General features: G+C 37.5%; 1 protein-coding gene across 1 annotated transcript; it reads left to right on the top strand.

Annotated features, from left to right (window-relative positions):
* Window positions 1–3,737: 3,737 nt before the first annotated feature.
* On the top strand, window positions 3,738–16,657 carry LOC139138601 (uncharacterized). The gene is made up of 5 exons (XM_070707037.1): window positions 3,738–3,873; window positions 5,923–6,032; window positions 6,409–6,587; window positions 8,689–8,731; window positions 14,351–16,657. Exons 2-5 carry the CDS (start codon window positions 5,933–5,935, stop codon window positions 14,473–14,475), a joined length of 447 nt encoding a protein of 148 aa, XP_070563138.1. The 5' UTR covers window positions 3,738–3,873; window positions 5,923–5,932; the 3' UTR covers window positions 14,476–16,657.
* Window positions 16,658–18,653: the final 1,996 nt, after the last annotated feature.

Raw genomic sequence — 18,653 nt, 5'->3', positions numbered from 1 at the left:
CTGTTAGATATTAACTTTAAACTCGCTTTCCAATTAAAACAGTAGTGTCTAAGAATAAAATGTTGTGTTACAGAGATGGTTTATCCCACACAAAGGTTATATTAATGAACCTAGCGGTCATCGACACCAATAAAATGGTTAGTTAAAACAACAAGATCTCAATTATCAGTCGATATGCATATTTGAGGCAAACACGCACAATATCGCTAATTACGTTTTACGAGGATGTGTACGGAAGTCTGGATGAAAGCGAGAATATATTTGAATTATATTAAAAATCACGAAGGTAGTCAATTTCACTTGATGGTTTTGCAACGTGTCACAGTGACGTTTGAATATTAATTGTGACACTGATGTTTATGATTGGATGTATCAATTTATCTTTAATTCATGTCTATCGTATGATCAAAGCCACGCCTTAAAGATAACGTTTAAAATCCCATAAACAATACAACGAATATAGTTGCTCGAATGTAGTTACTCGACTATAGTTGCTCAAAGATAGTTGCCCGAGGATAGTTGCTTGAGAGCGAGCGGACCCAAGACATTTAGACTATGGGAGGAGTGTATCTTGGGCAATGGCAACTGTCAAGTTTGTCTACAGAAAAATAAAGTCTAGAGATGTAGTACCAACGAACCCTGAACGTCTCGTGTAGTCAATACACTGAAGATCCCCAAGTACCTCTCTGCAGGCCAAGGCGAGTTCACGAAACAAAATCCCCTTTGAAAAAACGAATAGTAACATTGTGTGGGATAAAATATCTCGATTCTCCACCATGTTACTAATCGTTTTTTCAAAGGGGCGAGATAAACAAACTCCCCTCTTAAAAGAACAAATAGTAACATGGTAGAAGAATCCTACGGGTACAGAGAAAACTGCACGAAGACGGAGAAGTGGTAACCAACATCGATGACGACAAGAAGAACTGAATACGACAAAATGATCTTTGGAATTCGACTGGGTGAGTAACACCATACATGTAATAGGAACCAATGGGAAATACCTATGAAGAAACCGATTGCAGAAATCAACTGAAGCAATCAACATACACCGAACAACGAAGAACAATGCAGCGATCCCAGGTACAAGAATCACCAAACTCTGCAGTGAAGCAGCCTGTGAGTATCGTAATGAAGTTTTAAGCATCACGGACTCTGCGAACACTAGTTACCAATGAACTTTCGATGAACACAAAATATGATCTGACAATGAACATTCAATTTGGTTTTTATTACGATGTTTAAACGTTTTGTTTAATTATTTTACGGTGATATGGTATTTTGACGTCGACGTCAATGTTTTTATTTGGTGAAATATGGTATAGAGATAAATGATATGAAAGATAGGAATTTTGATTTTAGACGTTAAGCTGATTGTATTGGAATAATTAGAATTAGATGAAGAATTGTCTTTCTTCTGGTTATATTTCTCAAAATCTTACATCCAATCAAGAAAGAGTTGACTTTTCACTTCAGACTCCTTTTGATCATATAACTAGCGAAAATGCAAAAATCGCTGACAAAACAACTGAGAAATCCATATTTTAATTCGTCACGGTATGGATTTACATGACTAATTGAGAGTGTACATTGCAGCCGGCGCAGTGTAACTCAAAGTGTATGATGTAATCCTACCAGTTGAATTATTTAGATTATATTTTTATACAAGCCAACTGGTGTCATATGGTATTACAAGCAGAAATCAACCTCCGTTTCATGTTACCCACTTCTGTCATTACCATCGATATTACTTATTTTGTTTGTGAAATTATTCCACTGTGCCTCATATAATGACGAATATGCGCAATTAAGTTGTAAGAAAGTATTTAAGTGCAATATAAGAATAGATGGTATTGTAATAATGAGAAGACAATGTGATGATGACGAAGTAAGGGAAATGAAAAAGTGCACTTATATTTCTCACAGTTTGCGAGGATGGCCATCTTTATGCCGTTTAAAATTCGATGTAAAGAAGGAATTTAATATGTAATTTTTCACTTTTTTAAAGACTTGACAACTTATTGTAAATGTACGACTTCTAACTTTCTTTACACTTTAAGATGTAACTAGTTTATGGGTAACAATGCGGGACGCATTGCTTGAAAGACGGAGAGTGTTACGGAGATGGTTTATCCCACAAAAAGGTTAATGAACCCAGCGGTCATCGACAACAGTAAAATTATCAGTTAAAACAACAAGATCTCAATTATATGACGATATACATATTTGAGGCAAACGCACAATATCGCTAATTACGTTTTACGAGGATGTTTACGGAAGTCTGGATGAAAACAAGAATATTTGAATTATATTAAAAATCATGAAGGTAGTCAATTTCACGTGATGGTTTTGCAACGTGTCACAGTGGCGTTTGAATATTAATTTTGACACTGATATTTATGATTGGATGTATCAATTTATCTTTAATTCATGTCTATCGTATGATCAAAGCCACGCCTTAAAGATAACGTTTAAAATCCCATAAACAATACAACGAATATAGTTGCTCGAATGCAGTTACTCGAATATAGTTGCTTAAAGATAGTTGCTCGAGGATAGTTGCTTGAGAGAGAGGAACACAGCGGACCCAAGACATTTAGATTATGGGAGAAGAGTATCTTGGGCAATGGCAACTGTCAAGTTTGTCTACAGAGAAATAAAGTCTATGTAGTACAAACGAACTCTAAACGTCCCGTGTAGTCAATACTTTGAAGATCCCCAGGTAACTCTCTGCAGGCCAAGGCGAGTTCAACAGGTTCAACAAACAAATTTCCACTTTGAAAACACAAATAGTAATAGTTGACTAAAATGATAAAATTGCCAAAAATGTATGATACTGATAATTTTACAATAATTTTTAAACTTCATAATAAGAATACCCCAATACAACTAGATTTCAAAGAAAGAGCATAAACAGATTCTGAGAGTTTTTTTTTATTTTGACCAAAATCACTAATTTTGCCATGATTTTAACAAAACTGAAAGAGAACATTCCTGTCTACTTCTGAACCAATTTTCAAAGCGACCAGGCAAGTGACTGCAGAGAAGATTGTTTTCAAACAAAACTAAAGAAATTGACAAAAAAAATGAAAAATGGACTTTGCAAGATATCAACTCTAAAGTAAGCAACATATTATCAAGTCTATCTAATATGGCATTCACATTGCTAAGAAATGCTACGCCTTTGTCCTAGCCTGGTACGTTGCTGACCTGAATAACAGATATTATATAATAAAACATAAAATTCAACTCAAGTGATACACACGAAAGTCAACTCAGTACCTGAACTGTTACTTAAAATGTATGAAAATAAAACAAAATATTGCAAGAACACACAAGAAATAACAAACAAACTGACCGGCCTTTACAACAACAAATGAATAGCATACCAAAAAATCAAACTAATCTATACACAAACGATGATCTCAATACAAGATCAAAAACTGGTATACCTGCTTTAGTGTTCTCCCCAGGATTTTCTGGTAGAGTGTAGGCTAATTTGCATAAGAATAAATGTAATTATTATGGTAATGAGTTTCTATTGTCTTCCAAAAATTAATTGATCTCGTATTTTCGAAAAAACTGCTTTACTCGACTAGTAAAAAATTACTTCGAAGCAACCTCTGGGGAAAATATTGCTACCAGGGTGGATACAAAAAAGAATTGTCGCCATACCCATTTACTTCAGCCCCCCCCCCCGAAATCAAATGGGCCACACCTTACTAGTTAAAATGTAACCGACAATGACCAACTGGTGAAACGATCGGCCGGCAAATTCCACTGTATGTACACAGCTCACGGATTGGACACGGTGACTTTTGAAAGAAGTTATTCCTTTCCACATTTATGGTAAACGGACAACCCTTTTCGACTGTAAGTAGGCCTTATCGACTGTACATGTAATTAGGCCCAGATCACATTGTACATGAACTAAATGCTGGGTGAAACTATACGATACATTTGCGCATGTCAGTTAACGTTTAATATCAAATTGTTCAGGCTTACACCTGCTTTCCTTTGTCGAACCATGAGCCGAAAAGGAACGAGAAAAGACGTTATGCATTTATATTTCTCTGTAATTGGAAGCTTTTGAACTGACTGTTTGTGTGCTTGCAGATCATGGACAAAATGTTATTTTTACTATGTGTGTGAACAGACTTCAGTAACGCAAATCGCGTAGATCGATGACGACTCCTCAACGAGATTGCCACCATCAGATTGTACCGCTAATTCTTTTCCAAACAGTTTGTCAAAGTCAACATCATGTATACACTACACACCATCCTTGTTTTCGCAAATTTAAAAGGACTATTAACTCGCCCCAGAGTTGTAACGATGTAACCTCAAAGGCCGGTCAAGGAAATGCAATGTGCTTCACTTAAAACTAATCACTTAATCAAGGCATTGCGTCGGATTTGTCCATTTGCATGGAACTTCACCTCTTTTTAGAAACGAAATCCTGAAATCCAAATACCGGTGGTGATTGAGACAAAGTCCATATACCAACATTACTGAGCGACAAATGAAAAAAAAATGACAGAGGTTCACTTGAAGTGGTCATGCTTTAAGTCGTACCCGTACGACAACAACAGTTGGAATTTGCATGTTACGGTAGACAGACTGAACCCAATTACGGCATTTCTGCTCACTGCATGGGTACCCAGGCCATTTGGTACCCTGGGCAAGCTCAAAAGGTGTAGAACAAGATTCAGGGTGGCATCTTTCCGAGCGAGAAAAAAGGCAGCAAAAGCGGACAGAAAGGATTAAACATTCTTACGAACGACTAAACAGTCTCCCGATAAAAATCAGTATTCCAAATCATCTTTGCATAATACACATAACAGACAGAAGTATGTGGGTGTGTGCTTTTCGAGTGTTTGGTGATCAGAAACGCATATAAGGTTATGTGATACATCGACACATTTTAAAATGTGATCATATCTCTGCAATTAGCTAGTTAAGAGAGAATTGCTTCATTAGTTTTCTTTTGCGTATTTTCACGCAATTTTATATTGAATTCCCATACATAAGAATGTGCGTGGAACCGTCCTGACCACGAGGTGCTATTTTAGATAATTCCGCAAAGGCAAAAGTAACATGCAATGCGCAGGTGCCCATGGCGAGACTCAAAATGTGTAAACGGTAATCTTATGACGTAGAACATTTTGGGGATAAATATTTTTACGGATAACTTAATTCCAGTTATACATCAACACACACAACATGAATATTGCGTGCTTGTAGATCACGTAACATCATATTAATCCACAGGTTTCACACTTGCACCAGAAAAAAAAACACGACATGCCAGCTCAGAGTGTTCCATATGGTTTTAACAAACAGCCATAGTTTGCGGAGATTTTTCCGGGTCATTTTATATTTCAAAAAAACATTTATTAAACAGATATCTAGTCATGTCTGGCGTCTTTGTCTTCCATATTTGATTTTCAGGTACGATGAATCACTGTCGAATTACTCTCTCCATACGCACACTCTTTTGATGTATGAAGAGAGAGAGTACGTTGGGAGCGAGTTGCAGCGGATCAAATAATGATGGCGTCCTTGTAGTGTTTCTACATTACGTTTGAAACAACAACAACAACAACAACAACAACAACAACAACAACACAGTAATTAATGTTCATTGAATTTTATTTTTAACAACAACAACAACACAACCAATATAAACATAAAAAAATACCGACAACAACAACTTGATCTCTGGGTACCCTATGGCAGGGGTCTCTATTTTAGCATGCACATTTTTAGCTCATATTTGAAATGTATATAAATACCAAAAAGAGCTTATATGGTGAGTCGGTGGCGTCTGTATGTCTGTATGTTTTATGTATATCTCACAACGAAAAGTGACATGCCATGATCAACTCGTCAAATCGTCACTCGATTTCTTCTCTTCCCCAGCCTTGTAAAAATGCCCTTGATGGTGCGCAGTCGATATACAATCATCAAGCTGCTTTGTTGCCTGACTGCAGCAACCGTTGCAATGGTCGTGTTTCATCAGGGAGTCATCGGTGAGTAGACGTAAAGCGTATCTCGGGGAACACAGACACATTCGCTTTCCGAACATCCAGACCTGTTCGCTTCAAAAATTTATCAGTTACCCAGTGTTGACTGGATAATGTTTTCAGATGTAGAGAAAAGTAATTGACAGAGCATTGCGAATGTGTGTTCACGGCGCTATTTTAGATTGGGAAATTTTCATTGTGTACATCGCAGTTACTGATCATAGATTCTTCGGGAGGAGGGGTGGAATGGGGGATTCAAAGCAAAAAGCAACAGACCAGTACAGAAACAGAACAGAAAGTGACATGACTATAGCTTAACTATATTGTGATTTCTATGATAGATCACGACCGTTCTTTCCCTTTGTTCGTTTGCATTGGATAGGTGTAAAGAGAAACGAAGATCAAGCTGTGACGCAACTACAGTGGAAAGTCGAAAAAGGAAACCAGACACGAGGTGTTAATACACACGTTTATTTCAACTTGACAACGTCGGAAGCTAGTTCTGGCATCGCATTGACTAGAAACGAAACCAAAGGATTGATCTATCATAACAACAGAACTGTAAGTAGGTACTACGTTGATTGTAAACAACGAGAAGCAGAACACCAGCAGTGACTTTTTGTCATATTATTTACATTTACAACGTAAGATGATGTTTCGAATTCGAAATTTATCGCATAATATAAACTGATATCCTACAGGAGCAAAAAACGAAGTAGCAACAACGGCAAAGCAACGACAACGATAACAACAAAAACTATTATTATTGTTGTATTGTTGTTGTTGTTGTTGTTGTTATATCGTAATCATCATCGTCAACAACGCGATTTTTTTCACTACAACAAAAGGAGGGTAAGAATGGTAGTTTTCATAATTATCCAACCGACCCTACTTCAGACCAACCAACCAACTCTACCGGGCCTGCTTATCTTCATAAGCAGGATCTTCGAAAATGCTGGCTTGAATATTAAACACTGGGCTTAACAAAGTTCTCAAACCCTTGCCGTATTGCAGTTCCAGGATACATGTTGAAACAAAAAAAAATTACTTTTGTCCGATAATTTAGAACTAAGATGACAAAATGAGCCATTGCGTGTCGTTCTCTTCTTCAGTTATTTAATACAATTGATGGATGAGAAGTGAACTCTGTAGCCCTGCGTACGATGCTGTGTGTTCCGCTACAGCTAATAGCCCCGCTCACCACAGTAGCGGAACACACAGCATCGTACGCAGGGCTATGAACTCTGCTACAGGTTCAGGTTGTAGACATGAATTATAGATATGCAACAGAGGTGGAATTCTTCTCTGCTCAGCGAAATGTTCAGTCCCCCTTGAGAAAAATTTACAAATGACTTGTCCGTCGGAAATGTCTTTCATTTACGTTTGTTTGATTTGAGATGTTTTGGCTTGGATTATTGTGTTCATGTTTCCATTAAATCCGGCTATATTGAGTTCACCCGCGTTGAGTCAGTGATACCGATGCTGCGTAAAGATGCCTTTGACAAAGACCGGAGAGGTTTCCGTAAACACGTATGTTTGCATTTGACATATTTTCACAGCGATAGCATGTTTCTTGGTGAGTATGTTTTAATAGAATGTGACGCAATGATACAGACTCGACGATGACCTTTGAGTCGAGAAGCCACTCAGGTGATAAAACCCTGACCTCTACGCACTGACTGGATTACATGCATGCCCTATCAAAATGATTAGGCCAAAAGTGTTTCCGGTAACCCAACCTATACACTACTTAAAAGTCTCCGTTCCTTAACTTTTTGTTTCGCCTTTCAAAAATCACGCGTGGTTTTGCCAATTTTTACTGTTTTTATGCGTCTCGCCGAAGTAAACAAAACATTAAATAAGTTCAAAAACCGACAAGAACTTTCCTGGACCATCACCCCATGTTACACCCCTGGCCACTTGACTATTGATTAAGCCGTTTGATGTAGTCTGAAACTATGTTTGTACAAACCAGCTCTTGCTATCAAGGGTTGTAAATAAGAGTTTATGATTGGCACCTTGTGTTCATAAAACACACAATATTTGTTTATGCCTACTCTTATCTTTTATATAAGCTTACCTGCCAGGGGCCCAATCGTTTGAACAACAGTCAAGTCAACGTTTTCGCCCTATTACTGAAGTAGTAGTGTGATAAACGAAGATTTATTATTTTTAAAAGTGGTACATAGAACCAAGCTGTCAAGAGATGTAGGGAACCGGGCTGTTAATGTGGGAGGAGCATTTAGATTTTTCTGACCTCAGAGGGCTCGACAATATACTTTCGGCATAGGCAGACCTTAGTTGCAGTACAGTAGCTTGAGGTTTTGCCTAAGGTGCTTGGTCGGACGGTAAAACTGAAACTATTTCCCAAGAATTTAAGGATTTTTGCTATAGTCTTATGAATATTTCCTGCATAAAAATCGGTAAATTTCTGACAACTTGGTTCGAACCCTCAGATTTTTAACCTTATTTTTACCTCTCCTCATAAGATCTAACGATGCACTATTATGTTCTAAACACCTAAACATATCTGCTCTCGGTGTGGAAACCTGGTGTTAATACTTCGTCGTTTGAAAGATGCTGAAATGTCACAAATCATAAACTCTTGCCATCCAGGTCCTACAATTAACATGTGAACGTTTCTCTGTTTCATAAATTGTAGGATACACCTGCCGTGTATAGGGAGAGAAGTCAGCTCATTGAACGTGTTTGCGAGAATCATCCAAAACTCATGAGAGAAAATGCCGAGAGAGTTTGACCGGTTGACCTCGCTGTTAATTTTATGCAGGAAATTACAATAACAATGCTTGGTCGAATGACGCAGTGCCTTGAGGGTGGGATCACCAGTGGTATATGGGGAGGAGTACCTTCCCGATGGTGATAAGTGGTGCAGATTACCGTCGCCTAGGTGACTGGCGTATACGCGTGCCAAAAGACACCTATGGTTGATTTCCTGTTGACCAGTCGGATGGCAGAGTTGCAAATACCTGGACTGAACCATTTGGTTTTTTGTGGGTGTCGGTGGTACTTTGACAATATAAGTAAAAATGCACATATATTGAGTTTATTGTCTTGTTTATGAGCGGCCGGTATTTCCAACAGCATAAATTATGTGCATTTGCCCTTGAAGGAATAAATAATTTTCGAATAAAACATCGCGAATGTAACTACATTCCTTAAGCTCGACGTACACTTAAGTGCCCCAAAGAACCATGAAATCGCCCGACTTTCGATTGAAGAGATGAGTTTTGCCAAACCGCGTATACAGAAAAAGTGGCAGATGACTTTATTTTTAGAATCATAGACAGTATAGCGAGATGTAAAAAATGTGAAACAGGCTCCCCACCTATCCTATCCTATCCTAAATGTTTTTGTGTCGAGTTTGTGTTTGATTCGTTTCGAAAATGTGTTCCTACATTCTTATCCGATTGTTTGTGTTAATGAAATGTTTGTTTCGCTTTGGATATTTGTAGAGAAGTTTGGATTAGTGTGTACGGTAATGTTTTGTTTGTGTGGGGAAAGCTTATGGCGAGACGCAGCCGGACCTATGTTGTTACAAAAGTTGATAGAGTCGCCCTTTGACGCTTGCGTTTCGAAACCCGAGTGTGGTTTCTCATCAGTCGCAGTGTAGATTCTTTCCTTAGTTTGTGTTTGTGAAAATTTATTTTAGTGCATTTTAGTGGTCTTGCTTTCCGATTAGCGAGGCAAGTATATTAATTTTGGTCACGTTGTGAGTCCGTTTGGTGGTTCGGTTTGTTTGTTCTATATTTCTTTACTTCGGTAAATTTTGTTTTGACTGGTGTGTCTTTTAGATTTTTGCGGAGGTTTGTGAATTTTTAGGCAATAAGTACCACTGCGGGGTACGGATTTTATGTTTATTGGATCAAGATACTTACAAGTATCCTGAATGACGTGCTTGTTCTCGTACATTTTAATTAATAGTTCATTTACTTTGTTTACTGTTTGTTCTGGCTTGTTGTGTATAATACTGAGTGTTACGTAATTGCCTTTCGCATTCGAGTACGTAATCGTTTGTGTTGACAATAACGAAAAACCGACCCTTGTCGAAGGGTTATTTTCCCAAAATTTGTCCAATGTTTGCAAGCTGGTTTATCGCGATTCTTTTGGCACGCGACATGTTTTGTTTCCTTGTTTGAAAGGGTATCTCTAGAAGTGCGAGTTTAGCAGCTTCAGATAGCTTTCAAGTTTTTGTTTTTTTGTTGTTCGTGGAGTCCAATTTGACTTTTCTTTGAATTGGTGTTGTTGCGATTGTTTGTGTCTCACGATGTAGCGTAGTCACATTATACGACTTTATTTGTTGAAATCCTGAGGTGGTTTTATTCTGTTTGGTTTTGTTGGTGTCCGAATGAATTTTAAGGCTTTTGCCTAGTACTATTTTTCGGTGTTCATAGTTTGAGCGATGATAGGTTGTTGTTGAATTTCATGTTGTTGTCGGCTTTTCTTTGGAAATAGCTGATTTATTTCCACGGCCATGTTTTCTGTTACGTTACTGTGATTGTTTATTTTGTATTTAATGTTGTGTTTCAGTTGTTTGTTATGTGTACGATTTTTGTTATTTCTTTTAAGTATTTGTGTGTTCTATGTCATCTTATCGTATTTTTTGGTAGTTCCCTTTTTGGAGTATTTGGTGGCCCTGAAAAGGGCCGCTTGGTATGGGTTTTTGTTAGCGCTTGGCGCGTTTGTTTTGGCGATAAGCCTAGCTTTTTATGCTTCTTTTCGCCGATTCGATGTGCTTGGTGAGTAGGTGTTTGCCGCCTTCTTCTACTACCTCCATGTTGTCACTGTGTGTGCTTACATGGACAGTCTGCATAGCCCTTGAATGTGGTCTCGATTTTGATCAAACTTACAATTTAGGAGTATATATCAAAACTGATAAATGATTTATGTGATTACTGTAGCTATAGATAGGCTACATTCAGGACGGGCAGCGACGGGCAGTAATTAGTAGGCAAAACAGGTGGTTTTCACCGTGGGCAGAACTCGGTGCAATGATACTGAACATTAATAGTAAGCCTGTCACCTTGAAGGTAATGCTATAGGTGAAACAAGGACACACGATGGTACAAACAACACCACAAGTGAAACGTACACACAGAAATACACGCGTTCCTACGTTGTGCCCACCCGTGCCACGCGATTAAAATATGACTGATACTGCTGGATAGAGTTAATTGGGTCGGTAAACAGTCAATTAATAGTTTAATTGACTACCTGGGTGATTGGCAGGTCGTGTCCAACGACGCATATGCAAAGCAGGCCAAAAGACAAAAGCCCCCAAAGTTATTGACAGCTGGCCAGGGGTCACCATGAATACGTAATGAAGCTTCACTACGCAGAAACTGCGTAGTCAAGCCCTTCTTAACCGGTCAAACTCTCTCGGCATTTTCCGGCATGGTTCGGCGGAACACACCCTACTAGGAATCTTTTGGTGGACGACAAACATCGCGTCTTGTACTGCCCGCTTGCAAAGGTCGCCAACTCGAACTGGAGAAGGGTATTTCTGGTTCTCAAGGGGGCCTTCAAAGACACTTCAAAGATTGGTGTGGTGTACAAGTATCGTCTTAAAAGTCTCCAGTCATACGGTCAAAAGGAAAGAGAGTACCGCCTTAAACACTATACAAAATTTATGTTCGCTCGACACCCGTTTTCTCGGATACTGTCCGCCTACAGGGACAAATTTGTGGAAAAACCAGAGCGATCGTTCGTGAACAGTTACGTTCCTAAGGTCAAGCGATTACTTGGAGTGAAATCAAAAGATAAGAAAATTACATTCAGCGAATTTGTCCAATATCTAATAAGAATTGACCAACACAACTATAATCCGCACTGGAATCTAATGTATCGCTTTTGTCAACCATGTGCTACCAAATATGACATCATCGGAAATTACGAAACCTTGAACGAGGATGCGGACTACATTATTTCAAAAATAAATGCGAGCAAAATAGTACACTTTCCCAATATCGTTCCGCACAGGACAAATAGTTCTTCTCTGAACACCGTGAGAAGATACTTCAGTGAACTCACCAAGGATCAAATTAACAAACTTTACAAAAAATATGAACTCGACTTTAAGTTTTTCGGGTACAAAATTAGCGACCTTCTGGAGTCCTGATCAATATTTTTATCAACATTAGCTAGCTTATATCGATCAGTTGTTTGATCTCTCTAATAATGAGTCTAACGTGGACAACCGTATCTTAAAATGTAAATATTTTGCAAAATGCCCGATGGAATTGATCGTCTTTTGACAAGCTATGGTGTGTGAAAATATCACCAGTTTTCTGGTCGCTTTAAGTCTTAAAAGTCATTTTCAAAAGTTCGAGAGAGTCAGCCCAAGGCTATAGAAAATAAGGTCTTTGGGAGACCACATGAAAAAACTATCGTTTCATGCATGAAACTATTAAGTAGACAATGAATATGGAAGACAAGCTGGAAACTTACGAGATTCAGATGTCTGTTTTTGTATTTTGTTTGAACATATGAATTTTCAGATTTAAGTGAATCACTCTGAAAATTTATATATACCAAATCCTTGTATCTACTTACAATTAAAGCCTCAATAGCTGCGAATTTCTTACAAACTGATCTCAAAATATCCCCGGTTTTCCAAGTGTTTTCTTTGAATAAGACCAATTAAAGACTGAAAGACTGCCATTTTCAAAAACTAATCATGTGACAGAGAGAATGAATATTACAACAACAAAATGTTGGCCATTGTGTGTTGTGTATTCAAGTAAATGGCATCGTGCTTGTTTCTTGTATTATCACGATATGTATGTACAGGAAATACTGTATTTTTTGTACTTTTTGGTGGGTGCCATTTTATGAGTGCGGCCGTTTATTATTTAACCTGTTAAAACGTGTAGGCATGGTCCAACTCAGCGAGCAGTGATACTATACATGTCCTTCGGTTAGTATATTTACACGAACCAACTTTGGTTTAAAATAAAATCATGAAAATAATGCATAAAATTCGCAGCTATTGGGGCTTTAAATCTTGTTGTCTATTCTATATATGTGATGAATAATATATATTATTGCCTGAATACATGGGTTTATGTGCCCGAGAGCAGGTGACAATTTGCCCGACGCCACGAGGACAAATTGTCTCCTGCTGCGAGGGCACATAAACCCATAATACTTTTATTATATGCCTCTTCACAGTTAACAATATATGACATTTAGTCACATGCATGGCATTCTCAAACAATTTTACCATATCATCGACCAGCATTAAACAGGTTTTAACGAAAGTCAATATAGCAGTGCGCGCATGGATATTTTACATCTACATTTAAGCATCTACTATGACGTCGAAAACGACGTCGAAGGGCTTCACCCAAGACATAAAACTTGTGAGGAAAGTTGCTTGCTGAAGCCATAATGCATATTTTTGTCTCTCTGAAAACCTTAGTTAGCCACAGTCTAAATGGGTATAATATTTTGCCATTATCTTTGTATGTGTATGGTATAATTTGCAGACCAGATCATAAAACGGGATGTGGTCAGCAATCACTTTTCATGGTTGAACTTACGAAGAACGGTCACCCCATGGATGTAAATATCAGTACTTTTAGTACTTATTTTCGATGAAAAAGTATCAGGATGTTTTCGTATTTTGAATGAAAATTGCAGCAGAATCACAGCTATGCATTTGCTGAAAAGCATTGAAAAAGAGAGTCACAGCAATGGGGTTTGTTTACAAGACTAGCCTTGTCGTTGAGCGTTATCAAGTGTCACTCACTGTAAATTCTTCACATGCTAGACAGCTGCTATTAAGTTTTATTGTCATTTTTATCGACCATTGATTTGATGAATTATAACCAGCACTGCTGTTTTTCCCACAATGTGAAATTTTCCGAAAACTCTTTTTAAACTATAATGTCGTGTCACTGGTTTCACGTTCACAGGAAACATTGATTTGTTCAAACATTCCAGAGTTGCCACTTTTCTGTCACTTGAATGTCTCAATGATGACATCAAGTAAAACTATGATGGTTTATAAATCCTACGTACTGATTGATTTTCTCTTGATTTCACCGAAATACTCATATTAAATACAGATTATTTTATTTTTCTTATAAGTATAATAATTCATTTACCAAAACAGCTGTTTGTTTAAAAATATGAGTATGTACGCTTGTTTCTAATGTCTTTGAAAAGAGAATGGACACATTGCAGCACTTATTTTGTTAAGTTGCACCTGAGAGTATCAACATTGTGAATAAGATTTCTGGCATTGCGATGAGAGAGGACAGACACTTTTCTTGTATTCTGTCTTCTCGTTATTTCTCCATCAGTACCTTTGCGAGAACCATCCAAAAATGTTCAGCGGAACAAACTCCACCAGGAATCTCTTGGTGGACGACAAGCGTCGCGTCTTGTGCTGCCCGCTTGCAAAGGTCGCCAACTCGAACTGGAATAGGGTATTGCTGGTTCTCAAGGGAGCCTTCAGAGACACTTCAGAGATTGGAATGGTGTACAAGTAAAAGTCTCCAGTCATACGGTCAAAAGGAAAGAGAGTACCGCCTTAAACACAACACAAAATTTATGTTGGCTCGACACCCGTTTTCTCGGGTACTATCCGCCTACAGGGACAAATTTGTAGAAAAACCAGAGCGATCGTTCGTGAACAGTTACGTTCCTAAGGTCAAGCGATTACTTAGAGTGAAATCAAAAGATAAGAAAATTACATTCAGCGAATTTGTCCAATATCTAATAAGAATTGACCAACACAACTATAATCCGCACTGGAATCTAATGTATCGTTATTGTCAACCATGTGCTATCAAATATGACATCATCGGAAATTACGAAACCTAGAACGAGGATGCAGACTACATTATTTCAAAAATAAATGCGAGCAAAATAGTACACTTTCCCAATATCGTTCCGCACAGGACAAATAGTTCTTCTCTGAACACCGTGAGAAGATACTTCAGTGAACTCACAAAGGATCAAATTAACAAACTTTACAAAAAATATGAAATGGACTTTAAGTTTTTCGGGTACACAATTAGTGACATTCTGGAGTCCTGATCAATATTTCTTATCAACATATATCGATCAGTTGTTTGATCTCTCTGATAATAAGTCTGACATAGACAGCTGTATCTTAAAATCATTTTAAGACAGAAATATCTTGTAAATATTTTGCAAAATGAAATACAACTCTTGCAATGGACACACACATATATACAACACCATGCAGAATGGTACATCAAAATTGGTGATACAATCTACCACATCAAGGTAAAGATGTCCTCCTGTGATATTGTACTGCATGGAATTAATGTAAACAATATTTGGTAATTCATCATGCAGTATCATTTAAGAAAACAAACATTAATTGCTTGGAGGTATTTGATAGTGTTTCTGAACAAATCATCACCAACATGTAAAATTCCGACTTCCAGTTATTAAGATTTTCACCAAGTTTACACTTTTGCTGCTCATTAGCATACTTTTGGTAAATGGTGACTTCATTTGAACAAATTCCCATTTAGGCCTACAGTTTAGCATACATCTTCACACCATAAATGTGCAGCGGTTCTAAAGATTTTCCAATTTGACAAGGGAATTCAAGACTGGGATTGTTGTTTGACCAAAAACAGCAAAATTTGTCCCAAAAATACAATCTTGCAGGTTTTGTCACAATTTGAACAAAACTGATACAGATTATCCCTGAGAACCTTCAGAACAAATTTCAAAGCAAATGGATAAGCAATTTCAATAAAAGATTTCTTGACCAGGAAAAGGAAGAAATGACAAAAAAAATTTGGAAGTTCACCACAATTTGAAGAAAATCAACCAAGTTTACTCGGAGGAATATTCATACTTAGTTTCAAAGTGCTTCATCAGATTTAGGGAGAAGTGATGGTCGGATCAGGATGTGGAATTTTTCTCGGATTATAAAATTCGACAGATTTTTCAAAGTTGGTAGAAGAATAAATGCTACTGGTATCACACAATTTCCCGGCAAAATCAGAATTTGTTTGAATTTCACGTTGGTCGTGTACCCGGGGTCGTGTATTGCACTCCGAATCGAAAATCAGTCTTGCGCACCTCAGTATAGGCTCAAAACATATAGAGGAAGAGCTTTCTTATCTGTGTAGCTCCATGACTTTGAAAAACCTTACCAATTGTGACACTCGACAAACATCCACTGTGAACAGCTTCAAGATTCATTTGTTTGCTAAGGCATAGAATCGACACTGACTCAACCGTGCCTCTGAGAATAACATTTTGGCGCGTTATAAACTTGTTTTGATCGATGATGATCTTTTCAGTGAAAGTGCAAAAACTGATTGGTAGTATACTGTCTCCTATGCTTTGAAACCTCAACTCTGAATAGCCATCATATGGGATAATACACTTTGTATAAAGTAAAGTATGAGCAATACCGTATTGCCCATTATACTCTCTGTTGTTGACTCATTGGTGTTCCGCTTCACAAACTTGAAATATATTGTTGACAACTAAATTAGTATTGTCTCCCTCTAAGCGATATTGCCATTCAGCGATTTTTCTATCTGGTTCTAACTCACAACCTATGGTGCCTACTGCTCTAGCATAAAAGTCAGCATTTATAACTCGGCTGCATGCCATGTCATTATTGATGAAAGCCAGAAACACGATTGGAACTAATTTGGGATAATTGGATTTTCAAATTTTTCAAATTTCTCAAAAATTTTAGGTGTCCTATAGTTGAATGTTGCAATATTACAAATTACTCATAAAAACAAGTGTGTAACGTAAGCAGATGAGGTTACATTTGTAGATGAAATGGACATTACTTCACCATCCAATTATCCCAAATTAGTTCCAATCGTGTTCAGATGACTTTCAAATTTTGACACAGGGGACAAGAGTCAGTCCTCTGGGTGGGGTTCTTTGTGCAATGGTTTATTTTATTGTATTTTATCAATTTTGAATGAGACATTCAAACAAAGATTTCGACTCTAAACCGTCGGACTGCTTTCTTTGTTACATACAATTAATTTTGTTTTATCAATTTTGACTATTTCAAAGAAAGATTTCCACTCCAAACCGTCTGACTGTTGTCTTTATAACCTATCAAGTCCGTAGAGTGTAGAAGGTATAAACGCAATAGGCACGATATGCCTAGACCCTATACGTCGCTTACGGCCTCCGTGCCTCCAACCCCATGGAGTGGGATCGGAGGCCGTAAGCGACGTATACTAGGGTCTCCTCTCCAATCTGCAAATATTAAGGTTCCAAGACAAGAAATTGACCTTTTTAATCTAACAATTCTCTGGTGGTTAATAAGCTCAGAACCCCCCCCCCCCCCACCTAAATTATACATTTTCTTAAAGCCTAGATATAGGGGAACAATTTGGTAACCACAGTGTCACCATTGTTTACATAACTATCACGTGACAGGTAATGTGCATAACCTTTCAAAAATCTGTTTTCCCTATGTTTTGTCTTAATACTTCAAAATGTCTGACTCAAACTTGCTGGAATACCAGCTGTCACAACGCTCTTCTAAAATATGTCTCAGATTTTTTATATCTTGCTTAGTCTTTTTTAGTACAATTTTACATAAATTAACTATGGTTAAATTCGCTGCTTTGGAAGTTTTTCTGGCATAAAAATTGTTTAAGAAGGTTAAAAAAAATTCTGAAACACTTTTTAAAGATCCCTGGCACAGCTTGCACTCACACAAATTTCAGCCATATATCTCAAAGCATTGAAACAAAACATAGGGAAAACCGATTTTTGAAAGGTTATGCAAATTACCTCTCACGTGATAGTTATGTAAACAATGGTGACACTATGATAACAAAAATGTTCCCCTATATCTAGGCTTTCGGAAAATATATAATTTACGGGGGTTAATAAACCAATAGAGAATCGTTAGCTTTGAAAGGTCGATTTCTTGTCTTGGAACCTTAACAGCCGGCTAATTGGCTGGGCTGTGGTACACCACAGCTGTTAATCATGTTCCACACCTCGTAAATTAAAGACTCGATAATGTAGGTTGGTTTTCTGACTCGAGACGACCATTTTAGACAGTGTAAATTGCTAAGTAGCAGTTCATCAGTATAGTGATGCCATTGGTAGTCGTTAAATTTCGATTGACTTCTCTACCTGCTTAGATTTGCATTTTTCGTGACACTATATAATGACTGTATGACTATGTAGGATTGAAACCTTTTTCCGTTTTTATACACCAGGTATGTCAAAACACTTCTAGCCGGGGGTGGGGTTTCAAGGATTGCATAGCAACATGCTACATAATTCTAATAAATGAAATATTAACCACTATTTCGTTCTTTTTTTTGTTGTGAGCAATATATCTATACAATATACTGTATATGCACCCCATAAGGTAGAATGTGCCACAGACAGATATTTTGACTCTCTTTTAAAATTCTTTTCTTATCTACCACTTGTTGAGATTAATTTTACAGCTGTTGGAGTATGTAAACTTTTAACTGTCTTAATTTTTTCAAAAATTGAAATTTCATTTTTCTCCGTAGAGTTGTTGAACACAAAGACAGCGGCCATTTTGAATTTCAAATATAGGTAAATGTTGGGTAATTTTTTCTGCTGCTGTGCAACATGCTAATAAGGTTA

The sequence above is a fragment of the Ptychodera flava genome, chromosome 8 (assembly GCF_041260155.1).
Source record: "Ptychodera flava strain L36383 chromosome 8, AS_Pfla_20210202, whole genome shotgun sequence".
In the NCBI taxonomy this organism is placed as follows: domain Eukaryota; kingdom Metazoa; phylum Hemichordata; class Enteropneusta; family Ptychoderidae; genus Ptychodera; species Ptychodera flava.
Note: the sequence above shows the minus strand (reverse complement) of the source record. Positions and strands in the feature narration are given on the sequence as shown.